This window comes from Necator americanus, chromosome IV (assembly GCF_031761385.1).
Source record: "Necator americanus strain Aroian chromosome IV, whole genome shotgun sequence".
Taxonomy (NCBI): Eukaryota; Metazoa; Nematoda; class Chromadorea; order Rhabditida; family Ancylostomatidae; genus Necator; species Necator americanus.
The window spans coordinates 28,801,822-28,818,744 of record NC_087374.1 but is presented as its reverse complement, the minus strand read 5'-3'; the positions used below and the strand labels follow the sequence as shown (position 1 = coordinate 28,818,744).

At 39.0% G+C, this 16,923-nt stretch overlaps 1 protein-coding gene across 2 annotated transcripts; it reads left to right on the top strand.

Annotated features, from left to right (window-relative positions):
* Positions 1-5,210: 5,210 nt before the first annotated feature.
* Positions 5,211-13,509, top strand: RB195_003069 (uncharacterized protein; the record flags this gene model as incomplete). 2 transcript variants are annotated; one of them, XM_064200581.1, is made up of 13 exons in its annotated part: positions 5,211-5,304; positions 6,577-6,701; positions 7,593-7,637; positions 7,746-7,855; positions 9,043-9,181; positions 9,242-9,331; positions 10,864-10,941; positions 11,082-11,219; positions 11,295-11,388; positions 11,452-11,572; positions 11,652-11,735; positions 12,269-12,374; positions 13,363-13,509. In XM_064200581.1, 13 exons carry the CDS (start codon positions 5,211-5,213, stop codon positions 13,507-13,509), a joined length of 1,371 nt encoding a protein of 456 aa, XP_064056463.1. The 2 variants fall into 2 exon arrangements, with proteins under 2 accessions (XP_064056463.1, XP_064056462.1); XM_064200582.1 differs by lacking the exon at positions 7,593-7,637.
* Positions 13,510-16,923: the final 3,414 nt, after the last annotated feature.

Below are 16,923 nucleotides of genomic sequence, written 5' to 3'. Positions count from 1 at the left end.
GTTCAACTCCCTTAAGTGGAGGATTTCTTTTGTAGCTTTCGAACCTACTTCTCCTTAATGTGAATTGGAGAAAATGTTTTAAGTACTCTATTGCATGTATGCTTACGTCTTCAGAGCTTTTGGAACGGAATATGGGAACATCTATAACTCCCAATTGTTGTACTAGGTTGGGTCATAAATAATTTCCATTTCGTTTTCCGGACATTTATTTTTCAGCATCACAGAAATTAATAAGAAAGCTAATCTAAAAATATTCTCTCCGTTATTTAGTATGATTTTGGAATTTCTGGATTTTGCTCCAACATTGACCTCAAAATATCGTCATCGATGTCTAAAGGGCTATATCAACCTACGTGCCCCTTCCATTCCCTTCCCTTCCCCTTTTTTCAAGGTCACACTCCAGGACGGAATTTATAAAACCAATTTCTAGTCGTCCAATCGGTTCCTTCACTGTGTACACTGCATGTTTTTGAGGCTGCACTATTACCTCGTTTAAATTCCCAAAGGATCACCTAGAGCGAGTGTATTTTTTAATTCTCTATTTTCAAAAAAAAATAAACGCAACGTGCACCTCACTAGAGTGCTGTCTGGAGACCAACCGAACTTTTGTCCGTGTAGCGACAACAAAAATCCTTTGTTTGGGTAATAATCCATTGTATCCGTGAATAATAACAAAAATAACAATGAGTACTGTGTACTTGGCCGGAAATTGCTAATGGCTCAACCTTAAGTTTGTGAAGTAATTTTTTGGTTCAAAACTGGCTGCAATTGACTAGCAGACCATGTTTCATGTGATTCTATGTGTTCCGTCCGAGAAGATAGTTGCGCTGCGTCGATGTTTCGAATGTTTATTAATCATGAAATTTTCAGATTTTTTTTTTCATGACATTATGAAATCATTCATGATCACATTCGTCTCCTTGACTTCCGTTGATCTTCGAGCTGGTCGAGCGGGTGGCAGTAATTCTTCCATTTGTTCCGACCGCGTGCCAAAGTCGCCCACTGGTTCCTCCTTTTGCGAGGGACACGAAGAGCATCATATTTTTCTTTGAAGGATTTCGTGAAGAAATCTGAACATCGGGTTGGTAGTCTTTCTGTAGTGCGCTTAATATCACGGGGAACCCAGTCGCTCACAGCTCTGCTCCAACGGTTGTCGTTAAAGCGCATTAACGACATGATGTCGCGAAAAAAAGACCCTGAAAATCTAGGAATGCGCTTCTTCAGTGATCTCGTCTCTGCAGGTGTTGCTCAGAAAACAAAACGAATGGAATTTGAGCTTTGACGCGGAAACCGTTTGCAGATTTCAGTTCTTATTTACTTTTCACTACAACACCATAGATTCACGGAGAAGTCGACTTCGTTTTCTCGTTTTCAAAAAATTGAGCCATGGAAATGAGATTATCGCCATCACGTTTCATTTAAACTTATCGTTTAACTCGTTAAACATCTTACAGAGTTATTTCTTTCAAAAGTTCTTTTGCATTTATATACATTACGGAGGGAAAAATAAAAAAAGAAGAAAAGAAAAGTGTTGTATGAATAGTACGGAATCAAAATTGGAAATCTAAATTTTCATACTCGACTTTTTTTTGTGTACAACTGATCTGATGTGTCCATCACCGAAAATTCATTTCGATATACCCTGGGTCATTCTTTTGTTTTTTTTTGAACATTAAATATTTTTTTATGCTATGTTTCCGCAATTTGTACAATTTTTCTTCAATTTTCCAATCTCTTTGCGTAATATCATAAAGGATAAAGTGTCTGGCGTTAATCAGTCCGTTCGGGATGAGCCCCCACGTTCACTTCAATTCAGAATCGTTTGAGCTTCACTAGCGTGTAACTGGCCTGTGCAATTACTTTAAAATTAATTAATTACTTAGCCGATTAGTCAAGTCAGTGCGTTTATCCTCACAGATAAGTCTGGTGCACGTTTATCGACACCGCCGCAGTGAAAGGCTCGGTTGGCATTAGGTCGGATTCGAACCTCTGATCGATCGTGCAGACAGCGGAACCTCTTACCGACTGCGCTACACCCGCCTTTTATGATGTCATATGTTTTAACAATGAACGGAAGATTAGCATTTTGCTTATTATTTGGTTATAAGGCGAATGTGTAGGAGTAGCCGGATTTTTAGCGGAGAACTGTTGGATTACTAAATTTCTACGAATTTTATCAGTTCCAGTTTTTTTGAAACCCCACGAATGCCAACCGAGCCATTTAGTAACAACAATAATATGGTACCAGACTTGTCTGGGAGGATAAAAACACAGATTTGACGGTTTGGTTCAGCTCTGCAAGCCAACGTAGGTCAATGCGTGTTTATCAAACCTGGTTGGTTCTGAATAGAGTTCGAACGCGTTGACGCAATTCCAAGCGCGTTGGTTGGCGCCCGAACTTTATTCTTTAGCCTTATTCGTTTGGAAAAATGCACTTATGGCGCTAAATTTACGGATAAAATAAATAAATAGAAAAATAAAGATGATATAAACGAGAGAAACTGTAGGTTCACAATAAAGAAAGAGATGCATGTATTTGCTCACACCTACATATGTATAGACAGTGGTTTGCTAGCACTATTTTATTCTATTATTTTTTATTTTATCATATGTATTTGTACTTATCATGTTTTTTACAGTTTGTATTTACAGCATTATTATTTAATCATTGTTTTAAAATTTTGCTTATGTATCCCGCTGTATTCACTCGAAAACTACAACTTTTTCGGATACAATTCACCTACGATCGTGGCAATTCCTGCAATATGACGGATGACTTATGATAACTTCGTCGTTCCTTAACGACCTCCGTTTGAATTCGGAGTTCTTAATTTTTACTATATTCATGCCTCGCTGCTTTTTATTCTTTTTGTGTTCCATTTGTGCACCGAAAAATTAACTTTCCGTGGTCTTAGGAATATAAGAATCCATGGAATGCTTAAGGACATTGAAGCGAATGATGTACGATACAGCTTTTATATTTAAGTGGTTATTTATTTATTTAAGTTGTAGTTTAATACAAGTATACGGCAGAATTTGTAGAATTTCCAGTAGAACATACAAAAACATGCCTTATTGAAATTTCTATTAGCAACTGCGTATTAAAAACTATATACTGATATTTTCTGAACGAATACTTTAATCAGGCGCACTAGTGGAGTATCATATACTAAATATTTTAAGAACCATTAAAAAACCCGTAGTCGACGAAGACAAAGTTGCGTTTTAATCCGATTGTGTATTTTACCGTACACACGCCATCATACCGTATCACAGAGTTTTATAAAGGTGCGTCGTAGGCTAGAAAAGATGTGTCAAGCTGTTTATTGTTTACCACACGCATCATATTATATTGTTCGATTATTATTTTGTTTCAATTTTAATTTTTTTCTCGTTTTCTTAATTACTTCCAAGCTTTCTATTATCCCTTTAGTATTGCCATTCATTTTTTTATATAAAGAAAACTGGAGATCTACTTTTGAATCTCTCATGATTATTTTTTTAGCAATGACAGAAATAAACTAATAATATAAATATGATATAAAAATAACATTGATAATAATAGTAATAATAATATAAAGGAAATTTCTCTTTTTTTTTTTGAAGAATTTCTTACTCCAGAAATGGCGGAATTGTTAAGTGCACACTGTTAATTAAAAACGATTCAAACACTATTTTTTTAGTCCCTGAAGAGGAATTCTTGGAAAGAGAGGAAGTGTGTTCTTCTTTTAAAAACTTGCGCACTATAGTAGTGGACTGCTGAATAGTTGTGATCTTAAAAAAATCAATACAGCAAAATTCTGACTATTTTTGGTTTAAAACAGGATCATATTCGCTATTTCATACCTACATCGCTTCACTTCACACTGTTACTTTAACTCTGAGTGGAATAAGATTTTTTATCGGATTTAAAATCCAAAATATTTCCTATGTAAATATTATGCATGTAAAAATGTGAAAATCCTTGTGGAATGACGTATAAATGTTAGCTTTGAGTACCGTTATTACTATAAAGTTGTTATGTCTTTCATAAATGGTTTGTTGTTTGCGTGCCTAACAATTACATTTGCCTAACAATTCAGGATTCAAGCGAGGGAAATGATAAAACCTTTAGCGGGGGGATTCATAAGTGAATTAATTATCATGTTTCATTCACCTTAAGCAAACAAATTCTAGAAAAACATCCATTTACTCGTTTTTAATTTCCATATATACTTTCTCTGGGAAAGAATTCCTGTATCCTTATCTGTACACGGTTTCATTTCTATTTTTCTACGATTTTTTTCTATTTCTATTTTTAGTTGTATAAAAATTTCTATTAGTGTTTTATACGAAGTTCAATTTTCTACGCTAACTGCTTATTTTAATAAAAGTAGCGCCTTTTTCGTACAGTTTTTTGTGCAGCCTCGCATTTCAGAAGAAATTCTAAAATTTGCTATTGATTTAGTGTGATCCAATAGATTTTCACGTGCTGAACGCCGCCAACAGACCCTGCTTTTGAACTGTTCTCTTCTAAATATTACAAGTTATAAATTATGTGGATTATTTATTGTTTATTATTTGTTGATTGCAAACTATGTATACGAAGTACAAAAAAAATCTGTCATCCTCCGTTATTGAGGATCGAATGTTTTAGTTTGGGTAGTTATCCACATTCAACAGAGCTATCGTATCGTAGTCAGGATTGGAATTTGAAAGAAAGATTTTTCTTTTTCTTGCCTGTTCTTTTCCCTTATTTTTCCTCCTCTTCCTCTCTGAAAGTCTATTTTTGTAGAATTAATAGCCTCTTGGTTAATCCTTGAATATAGCGCAGTGACAAGATGTCACTAAGAGGTAACGTTTGCCAAGTGGTAGCGTCGATTTAATGGCGTTGCCTTAGGAAATGAAGCAGTTTCTCTCTTCGAAGTCAGTGCACTACTAGAAGAGATGTCTAACTGGTTGATCGTGGAGGGTCCCATCCAGTCCCATATGTCTTGCAACGATTCTGATTTGAATTGGAACGCGTTCGCTAATTGCAAATGGCGCTTTGAATCGCACTAAACATCTTTGACTTCAGTGATTATGTACTCGATTCTCATCCTTATGATATTATTTTATTGATTATTTATTATGTGCTTCGCGTATTTCTTGCCGTGTCGGAAAAATCCCGCAAATCACCACATAATTTCAATTATTCACTTCCAGAAGCGCTTCGATCTGTTTACGCGGTGATGAACGTACCGAACGTGTTGACATTGATACTCTCATTGGTGCTTCGAACCGGAACATCTCGTCCAGGACGAAAACATCATCCACAAGTGAAATGTATGTGAGAGATGTTCTCTAATTTAAAATATTTATCCTAGACCTAGAGAGCTTAAGTTTTAAACGGCTTCCCCTATCCATATTTCACTCCGTATTCAACTTTTTCTTAGCTGTACGAAAGGGAAATTATCGGAAATTACTGTGAACGCATCCTATAATCTTGTAACTCTCATAATTCTGGGTAAAAGAAAATCGCAGAGGAATTGAGGTTACGAGTAAGACACGCACATGACAGAAAAAAAAAGACGGAACGAAAATGTAAGGTGTAAAACGTAAACGTAAACGACAGCGTAAACGCAAAGGAAAATGTAAAAAATATAAGGGGGAATGTTTGCGCACGAGTACAGCAAATAGTTTTCTTGCATATTTTGTAGGAAAACCATTTTTAAGCTGCTAATGTCGGTCCTTACTGGAGTTCAAACATGTCATTTTAGTCAAATTTTCAAAATATTCAGAGTCTTGGAGTTGTAGTTGTGAAGGATATAAAATCGTTCGCAATATTATGTGGATTACGAATGTGTAACCATCATTTCACTTTTCGAAAAATGTGTCCACGTCAAAGATCATACATCCTTGGGGCGCAATTATCTCGGACTCAGCCTTGTTAACATGTACCCGCAATTAATTTCTTCAGAAACTCTTTCCTTGATAAGTTTTGATAGTTCTAATTACATTCAATCGGTAGAACTCGCGCTCACGAATCTATTGATGTTTAGATCTTATAATAAAGATCAAATTGAGGCGAGTTATGAAAAAAAGGTGAAAAAGACGCGAATCCGCGTCTTTTTCGTCTTCTGTCGAAAAATTAGCGATCCTACTGTAGATTAGAAAGGATTAAATTCATCACTGTCGTTTGCTGCAGAAATTTTTGTACCATTTCTGGGAGAAGTCCGCTGCAATTAAGCAAAAAATCTTGTACTGAGGGATATCTTTTTTTCCTCCTTGCATTTCTTCAGCAATTCAGTATAGAAATTTCTATTTTAGTTTTTCTATTATTTCCTTGTTTACGACTTTTGTATAGTTAAGAAATCGCCCACGCTCTGGACAGTCATGGATTTGATTTTCTTATTTTCATTTATTTTAATTATTTAACCGGTTTATTTTTTTCTCGTTTATTATCGCGTGCTGGGGTGCTTAGTGTACTGTACATAACAAAATCGAACTATGAGCTGAATAGAGTAGGATTTGAAAGAAATTTTCAGGATTATAAACAACAAAACCTTAATCATCTGGATTTCTTCAGTCTACGGTCTTTCAAAGCCCAACTTTCAGCTGACCCTACAAATATTTTGGACACCATAATGACGCACTACGACAAAAGAGTTCGACCAAATGCGGACACCGTTCATCCCGTAATCGTTCATATGACGATCGTCTTAGGAATTCTCACCGAAGTGGTGAGTATGCGCAGAAAATTTTTTCTCAAGCACTTTCTTTTTTTTCAGTAATTTTTTTTCTGTTTTTGACATTTTCTATGCATCACGGCACTATGTTGAATATAACTATGGTCCACGCACCTACGCTTAGGGTCTCATGGGAGAAAGCGAAACGTTTAATTCGGATATCTACGAGTTTGTACTTTCTGCACGAGTGCTTAGAAGTTTTTGGAGGGTATTCTAGCACGCAGAAAATTGCTTTATTCGCATGGGCTGAAAGCTAAGCGCTTTGAGGTTGCGGATGAGGGAATTAACGTAATGTAAAAACCTCATGGAAAAGAGTTATGAAATTTAGGGGGTGAATTGCAAAAGCGAACATGGTCTCGCTCAATTTCCCTTAATCACCCTGAAAAATGGCGTGGGAATGCCGTTTCCACCTACAAAATATGTTAAAACGCGGCCTCTCATAAACGCTCCGATACCATCAGCGGCGTATTGATTATAGTTATATTGATTGATTATAGTTGAATAGATTGGCGAGGAGACCTCATCGATCCTCGACTGCTCGCTCGTGGATGCGGTGCGTTCACGGGGGTGGCGCGTTCTAACGTGCTTCGTAGGATGAAACGTCGTTTTTCAGAACCATTGGGGGAGTTTGAGCCCATATTCGCAATCTACACCCTGAAATTTATATTTTTTATGTGATTATTACACTACGCCATTTTTGTGAAACGTTTTCTTTAACTTTTTTCTCGAATGGGAAATTTCGAAATTTTAGATTTTGAAAAAATTTAAAATTTCGAAATTTACCAACCAATTTTCTAAAATTTTAAATTTTTAACGTAATTTTTTTTCTCGAATGGTACTGTTTAGAATTGTTACAAGGATATTCTCATGTGTTTTTTTTTTCAGAGAGAAAACCAACAAGTGGCAAGTTTCGTAATCTCTCATGTACAGGTGAGATTTACAAAACTTTGTTTTTTTTTTTTTTTGAGATCTTAATGAAAACAACGCAGTGACCACAGTAGAAATTCTGTCTTCTGTGTAAACCCTTTCCGCTTTCAGAGATGGCATGATCCAAAACTTCAATGGGATCCGGACAAATACCATGGTTTGAAGCAAGTGGTGATGCCACAGAATCTCGTCTGGGTACCGAAGCTCTTTATATACAACAGGTACATAAGCGCACTTGCAAACGGGTTCGTATTGGAACATTTGGTGAGAATTTGATGTCTGTAGGAATCTGGGACATTCCTTCCTTCTTTCTTCTTTTGAACAGTCGTTGCGTTTCGTGATGGCTGTAGATTATCTCCTAGGTTGTATTTACGAAATCGTGAGACACCGGTGGAGCACCGTGTACTTAATTCGTCACCAATGATATTTAGAAGCGTTATCACAGCGTATTTTGCTGGTCTGATTAAAGTTTCAAAAAGGTTCCGTATGTCTGTCTGCTCAATCAGCAATCAGCTTTCATTCCTCTTTTAGCATAGAGGACTGAAGGACACATTTACTCATAAAAATTTTCGCTGTAGGATTTGACGTGAGATTGAGTTTGAAAGTCGTTCTGGACATAACACCAGATATCCAACACTGCTTTAGTGATTATCCTGCTCAAATTACTGTACTGGGTATAATAGTAGTCTAGAGAAAGAATTTTTTTCGTCTTGTCATGAACCACTTATTTTTGAGTGCTTATGAACAGGCTGATTGCTAGTTTTTGATCGGATCAATGTGTAGTTTGTTGTTGCACCAGCATTCACGAATAAAACCCTTAATTCGAGCGTTTCAACGAGATCTGGGACGGTTGTAGCGCAGTCGGGAAGAGGTTCCGCTGTCTGAACAATCGATTGGAGGTTCGAATGCGGCCTAGTGCTCACCAAGCCTTTCAGCCTTTCATCCCGCCGGAGTCGAGAAATTGGTACCAGACTTGCCTGGGAGGATAAAACCACTGACACATCGGCGCTAAGAACTCTATCTTTTATCCTTCATCCGAATATTCTAGCGTTTTTGATTCGAGAAAGCGAGAAAACATTTCGAACAAGATTTGGATCATTCATATGTGGCAACTAATGTGAAGATTAATTTTACACAAAAGGGAAAAATGGAAAACGAAAAAATGTAACCAAAAAAATGGTGCAAAATTTTTGCAACTTTCGCAACAACTGTATCGACACCTTTCTCCTAAATTTTGAAACGTTACTCGTTCAGTTGCCTATGGGTATCCTGAAGCCTAAAAGGAAGCGGAATACGAAAAAAACACCGTGTGGTCTTGAACATACGATCCTGTATAGACATCCCATACATGTTCTAAAAAAATGTATTCCTCAAAAAAATTAAATTTCGCTCATTCTCGAATTTTCAGTATGGACACGAAGGATATGCTGAACGAGGACCGTTATGATGTAAGAGTTCAACACACAGGTCATATAAAAATCAATATCCCACAATTTGTTACGAGCTTGTGCCGAATCAATATCGACTTGTTCCCGTTTGATACACAGGTGAGCCTGGATTTTTCGCCTCATACGTCGACTCTAAGTGGATTAGACAAGTGTTTTTAGTTTTGCGCAGTCGCTTTGGCTTCGCCGTTATTATCAGTTGAGGAAATGGATGTGAACGCCACTCAACCTCCTAAGGATTCGTATTTTTCGGTACGCGATTTAGAAACATTGGATTTTCTACTCGTGAACGCTTCTCTTGTATGACAAACATTTTAAATTAAATTTCTGCAAGATTATGATTGTATTTGATTTTATTTCCTCCATTCTCCGTCTCTTGCATCCGTATTACTGTAGGAGTGGCGTTCCTGAACCCAGCTGCACCTAAACAGGATAATCTATCTTTCTGTATGGAAGGAATTCACAAATCCAAGAACCATATATTTTAACAATTTCTTAGTAATCGCTGCTCTCACTCGAACAAAAGCTATTACGTTTCAATAGGAGTAAGTAGTTCTGATAGAGTGAATGCCATCTGTTTCTGTACCTCAGGGAAAAATTCAGCTTGTCGATCGGCAAATTTAAGCAACAGCCAAGATTCTTAAAGGCATCACCCCACGAATCTGAGGTGGTACGGATTTCAGGTGGAGTATTCGTATACGGCATAGTAGATTATAGAGAGAGGGGTGATTCCGTCCATTTCTTCCGTAAGGCTTCGAGCGTTCTGGCGCGCCACTTTCTACAACGATTGGAGCGCGCCAGCCTTGTGCACGCGCCGCATCTTCCGGGCCGTTTTCGCGACAATTAGGAAGAAATGGACAGGATCACTTCCTCTCCATAATCCACTATCCCGTTCAGGAATACTCCACCTGAAATCCGTACCACCTCAGATTCGTGCGGTGATGCCTTTAACAAACTTTATTACGGCAAACGTTTCGGCGTTGTCGCCTTCGTCGGAGCCTGGAAAGTAGGAACATTTGCAATACATCCTCTCAAATGCCTTATCCAGAACAAGTCATCAGCCCCTGAGATATTACACTCGGAAACAAAACCAAAAGACCCCAAATCGTTGTGCCTACCTCAGTATCCGCGTTGCCGTGATGTTAGCAGATATCGCTCCACTCCAGAAAAATTCAGCTGACTAGCATCTCTCTTATTCACTTTTATTAGTTTATTAAAAGTATAAAAGAGGAAGAATGTCTGGAGTTAATCAATCCGCTTGGGATGTGCGCCAACGTACATATTTCAATTCGGAATCGTTTGAGGTTTACGGACGCGTGTCTTCCTGACTCCTGACTCTTCGACATGGTTTTCAGGAAGAACAATAGTATGAAACAACTTTTAAAACGTGCACGGAAAAGTAATGATTGGCTGTTCATACAAATTGGGAGATGAGAGCAATAGATAAGTACCAGAGTTCTCGATGTTATTAAATCGAATTGCGATGCCCCAACACGTTCGGCTTCAATTCTGAGTTTTTTTCTTGGGTTACAGATCGCTCAGATCCCGATGCGTCAATTTAGCGTTTTTATCCTCCCGGACAAATATGATACATGCTTGTCGATTCGGAGTGATGAAAACCTTTGTAAGCAAAAAATGCCATCATCCCTGCAGTCCCACTAGAACCTCTTATCACAGGGCTACACCAACGCAAGAAAAAGTAACAAGGGACATTTCTGTGAATCGATCAATATATTTTCTTAATTTTTTGTGGTTGATTTTCTTTAAGAAATTGGCAATTTCAGGGAAATGCCGAGTGGGAGGTGATAAATGTGACAGTGCGGCAGATGAAGTTCATGGAAGATGGTGAATATCGCGCAGAAGTAGGTTATTTCGGAAAGGAGAACGAGGAAAACGTATTTTCCAGAATGTAACAATAATCTTACTCGTCTTAATGTTTAGAATATAAAACAGTCAACATCTCACATTTTCTGATAATTTTTTTTCACACCTTTTTTTCCAGGTGCACTATATACTGCATCTCAATCGTCGCCCTATCTACTACATTACAGTCATCGTTGTTCCCACTTTTCTCATCTCTGCTCTTTCCATCCTTGGTATTTTCTCACCAGGATCAAACGACGGACCCAGAAACGAAAAGGTGAGCTCAGAGCACAGTTCTATTCCATGACATATAGATGAAGTGAAGTTGGAGTCAAGTATTGCCTCAGTTTAGGTTTCCTTAGGGCTAGGATCTCTCCTGGCTATGACTGTTCTGTTGGACATCGTAGCTGGAGCTATGCCGAAGAGCAACAGTATACCTCTATTGGGTAAGCACAAAATAGAGCTTACCTCATCCAAACATACAAATCATTATACTTTAATATTTTCAGGTTTTTACATTATAGTAGTAATAATGTTGTGTGCGATCGGGGTCGCAATTTCAATGGCTTTACTCGGTTTATCCCGATCCTACATACAAACCGAGGAACTTCCGTCAAAAACCGCCTATAGGTGAGGGTTGTTTCGAATTTTCGATGCTGTTCGACACCTACATTTCGTAAGGCGCACCCAACCGACCCGTTATGCTTAGGATTCTGTTGTTGACGCCGACAAAGGCGATGAGACTCAGCAGTATTTGCCCCATAGCTCCTTCAGAGAAGATTGCTGGCATAGCGTGAGTCAATTTTTATTCAGAGCCATTTTTTACGTAATCGATTTTCCTCCATTATATCCCTTTGCTTTGCTGTGTTCAAGCCCCAAACTTTTGCTAAAACGTACAACAACACTTCAAAAATTTGGTAAACCGTTTATTTCTGCACTGATGTATGTATGTGTGTGACGTATGCTCTAATGATGTAAAAATAGTCATTTCTCTTCCTAAATTTCTCCAAAAACTGGAAATTTTGAAACTCACTCACTTCAGTACTAATTCCGCAACAGTGAAGTATTAATATACTTTCAATGTAGGCATCGCCCAGAACAGCTAAAAAAAATTACAAACTGAAAAAAAAGTTGTCACGATGTCACACATGTTCCTGGAATGGTTTTTTTTTGATCGATGCACTCAATGGAGTTTTTTGCTTTAGTTGCTCAACTTCATAAACTTCTGTCAGTCTCCAACGCCATAGTGATATCGTTTTCGATCAAAAAACACTGAGTCAGCATAATGCGAATTAAATTTTTGTCACTTCTTTTGACATATTACAGACCTCGTTTCCCTGATCTCGCAGCTATCTATCATCAACTAACAGAAGTGTCCCGTGCTCAAAGGACGTATAGAGAACGTATGGAACGTCTACACTGGAATAACCGGGTTTGTACCATTCCTCTTACTAACTAAAGTTGTCATGCGCACGGCATTCTCAGTCGGCGAAACAACGGGAAAGTTCCGCCGTTACTGTCCTAGGATTCTCGAATTCAAATTCGTGGACAAAAAGCTTTGGCATGCGTTCTTTCGTTCGTTATGCGTTTTGAACTTTTTTTGCTCGACTACAGTATTAAGCCCATATTTCTGTAATCATATGGCAATTACACATCGATCGAAAAGTTTACGTACCGATCGAAACTTTTCATATTGGTCAGTGTTACACAGCGTAAGCGTGCACATGAAACGTATGCAATGTAATCTGTCCAATTCCATTTTGGAACTTGAGGAAATCTGCGCAATCCGAAACGGGACACTTCCACAGGTTCTTTGATTTCTGAAGACTAAGGGGCATGGACACTTCCAGCTTGTTTTATTAATTTGTGAAACGTTTACATGAAAGGTATCACTCCACGAATCTGAGGTGGTGCGGATTTCAGGCAGAGTATTCGTATACGGGATCGTAGATTTTGGAGAGGGGGGTGATTCCGTCCATTTCTCCCTGTATCACTGGAAACGGACATTCCCGGAACGCTGTTTCTTACGACGGCTCGTGTTGCAATGCGCAAGTTTTCGCTCCTCCCTACCCCGCCCTGCCTGCGATTCGTCGAAAACCCATTCGGACAAATCGCAGGCGGCGGGGGGCGGCGCAACGGCGGCGCACTGCAGTTGAGGACGTCGTAAGAAACAGCGTTCGGGGGTTGTCCGTTTCCACTGATACAGGGAGAAATGGGCGGAATTACCCCTCTCTACAGTCTACGATCCCGTATGCGAATACTCCACCTGAAATCCGTACCACCTCTGATTCGTGGGGTGATTTCTTTAAAGGAGAGCCAGCAGCTTCGCGTTATTGCACTGATTCTTTACAGAATTATTTATGTCAGCTAAGAGTTGAGAATGCTTTTAAAACACTTCAAGTTGTAGCTATACATTCCAGGTGGAGAAGGAATGGAACCGGATTTTTTCGCGTGTTGACCATGTCTTCCTCTTCCTATTCCAATCCGCAAATGTCTTGGTACTGCTGATGTTCTTACGGTACGCCTTCATTCCTGTGCCTGATCTGCCCGATGATTTCGCTGTTTAACGATGCGCAACTATTGTGCTGTGGCTAAACCTTTTCCGGGAACGTGCTATGGGTTGACGGGTCAAGTCGAAAGTAGACTACGAGATCCCATTTGTTATGCTCAAAATGCGGCTATCCCCTTCATTGCTTTACATGTGAATGATGGTTAAATTTTTGCACTATAAATATGTAGTTGTATATTTTTTTTACGTACACGGGTTCTGCAATTTGTCTTCCTTTGGTTGCAATAAAGATTAATAAAGTGCTTTCTTGCTTTTTTTTTCAGAGATATCCTGGTAGCATAGTAGATAACCGTTCGTAAAAGACAATTAAAAAAGGAAAGATGTAAATAAGGAGCAAAGCAAGTACTAGAATGTACAAATGTTTGTTTGTAATGTTTTTCGAGGTAAGACGGAGGGGTTAACATTTCCCTCCGCAAAAAAAACGAGCTAATTTTATAGGTTTCAAAAATAATGAGTTGACAGTATGCAGCCAACATCTGTTTGCTACATCGTCTAATAAGATACTTACTATAATACTGTAGGTCAAGTTGCGCTGAGTTAGTCGTACACTCTCCCGTGTTCGAAGAAACATCGTCGAAGAAGAGTGTAGCGATTTTCTTTTCTGCTGAGGACCGATCTTTGAAGAAGATGACGGTGGCGTTTTTCATCGAACATCAGCCATCAAGATTAGGGTTTACACTTCATCCAGCTGCACACTATGCGCGCCATCGCGTCACCGGTTGACGACAAGTGCAGTTCCCATACTTGGATGTGTTATCCTCATTACCAAACAACTCATCACCATCACTATTCTGTGCAGATCCTAATACAAAGCATTCTTTTGAAAAATGGAGTTAGTGTTTATCAACATGGCCGTCATTTTAGAAGAGTTTATTCCCCGCAGGTTTATACACTCCGAGGTACATATAGATTTTTCTGCTCTTAAGAGCAAGCGGTGAAGTTTCGATTTGGAAACAGAAAAGAAAAAACGGTCCTTGTACCAAAATTCACAAATGCTCTCACATGAATGCATCAGTATCCTTCGTAGCTTAAAGGCATCATCCCACGAGTTTGTGGTGGTACGGATTTCAGGTGGAGTATTCGTATACGGCATAGTAGACTATGGAGAGAGTGGTGATTCCGTCCATTTCTTGCTAATTGCCGTAAAAAACGGCCCGGAAGATGCGGCGCCGCACAGGGCTGGCGCGCTCCAGTCGAACTCCTTGTAGAAAATATCGCGCCGGAATGCTCGAAGCCGTATCTTCCGGGCTTTCTTTGTTCTCTACGGCAATAAAGATGATGATGAGAATAATAAAGTTTCTGGCGTTGATCAATCCGCTTGGGATGCGCCCCCACGTTCACTTCAACTCAGAATCCTTTGAGGTGCACGAACGTGTAACTGGCCTATACAATGACTTGCCATGGCTAAACTATGTGCCTAATCGGAGTTTTTATCCTCCCAGAGAAGTCTAGAAGCAACTTACTGGCCCCGGTGGAATGAAAGGATAGCTGAGCACGAGGGCAGATTCGAACCTCCAATCGATCGTGTAGGCAGCGGAACCTCTAACCGACTGCGCCACCATACATTGAGGATATTTTATAGTCATAGTCGTACTCTAATTTATCGGCTGGCTCTTTCATTGCATGACCCATGAAACTCCGACTTTTCCCAGTTGCAGTTAAACGCGTTAGCACATCCCAAGTGGATTGATACGCCGAGCACTTTGTCTTCTTATAGTCGTTGCTTTATTGCTTTATTGCTATTTTATGCTACAGTCATTTGTAGGACAAAACACATTACAGAAGTTCACTTACTAAACTGCACTACGCTGAGAACTTCGAAATAAAAAATAGAAATATAACCGTAATTTTTATCCTTGCAAGGTGCTGAGCTTAGCGGACAAATTTAGTGGCAGCGAACGACGACATCGACAGAACTTTATTAGTCGTTTTAACTTTTTGAGTTTTTTTTTGTTGGTAATTTTCAAATAATAAAAAATCTCTCGAGTGAAACAGTTTGAAAGGAAGGATTTTTGATCTTCTAAGATTTCTAGCAATGCTGTCACGGTCTTGCGCAGCGCTATGTACTATACAATGAAAAATATTCGTTAAAATATGGAAGTTCATCTTTTTAATGTAAGAAAGTGCGGTGAAACTAGACCGATTGTAATTCTACACGATCTAACCAATTTGATTCGCTTTAAAAATCGCCATTAAGGAATCTGGTTTCTATGAAGAGATTGGGGCGGGTGTAGTGTAGCGGTTAGAGGTTCCTCTTCCTGCACAATCGATCGGAGGTTCGAAGCCGCCCTAGTGCTCACCAAGCCTTTCATCCCTCCGGAGTTGATAAATTGGTACCAGACTCGTCTGGGAGGATAAAAGCACTGACTTGACACATCGGCTAGCTAGCTCAAGTCATTGTATAGGCCAGATACACGTTCGTGAACCTCAAAAGATTCTGAATTGAAGTGAACGTGGGGGCGCATCCCAAGCGGATTGATTAACGCCAGAAACTTTATCCTTTATCCTTTATGAAGAGATTCTGATAAAATTTAACAAAAATCACCTAAGATAGTCTTTGCGGCAGAAAGACGGTAATTTTCCTCCTTTTTTTTTTGCAGTGTTGTGCAAACTTGAATAGATTACTTATATTTGTCCTGACGTGGAACAGGATCAAATGAGAGTAGCAAAATAAAAAGGTTTTCATACCCGTACAAAAAGACTATTTTCTCGCTTGGTCGCCTGGTTTAAATGAACGCAAAGCAGCATAAAGGCGTTAATTTCGTCTACAACCAAGACTACGTAGTAAATGTGATATGGATACGTTCAAGACTTTGTAGTAAAGTAAAAAAACTTCTCAATTGCTGTGGATTCCTGAAAATTAAATTTTAAAAACTTGTTACTATTGCTTTTTGAAGGCATCACACGACGAATCTGAGGTGGTGCAGATTTCAGGTGGAGTATTCTTATAAGGGATAATAGATTAAGGAGAGGAGGGTGATTCCGTCCATTTCTTCCTAATTGCCGTAAAAAACGGCCCGGAAGATGTAGCGCTGCACAAGACTGGGGAGCTCCAGGCGAACTTATTGTAGAAAATAGTGAGCCAGAACGCCCAAAGCCGTATCTTCCGGGCCGTTTTTTTACGGCAATTAAAAAGAAATGGACGGAATCAGCTCCCTTCACAACCTACGACTCCGTATAGACATAACTCAGCCGAAACTCGCACCACACCAAATTCGTGACGTGATGCTTTTAACTACGAGATCACAACGTAGTCAGTTTCGAGATTCACTGTCCTTAATCAATATTTTGCTCGACTACAGTATTTAGTCCATATTATTGCAATCATATAGCAATTACACATCGATCGAAAAGTTTACGTACCGATCGAAACATTTCATATTGATCAGTGTTACCAAGAAATGGACGGAAT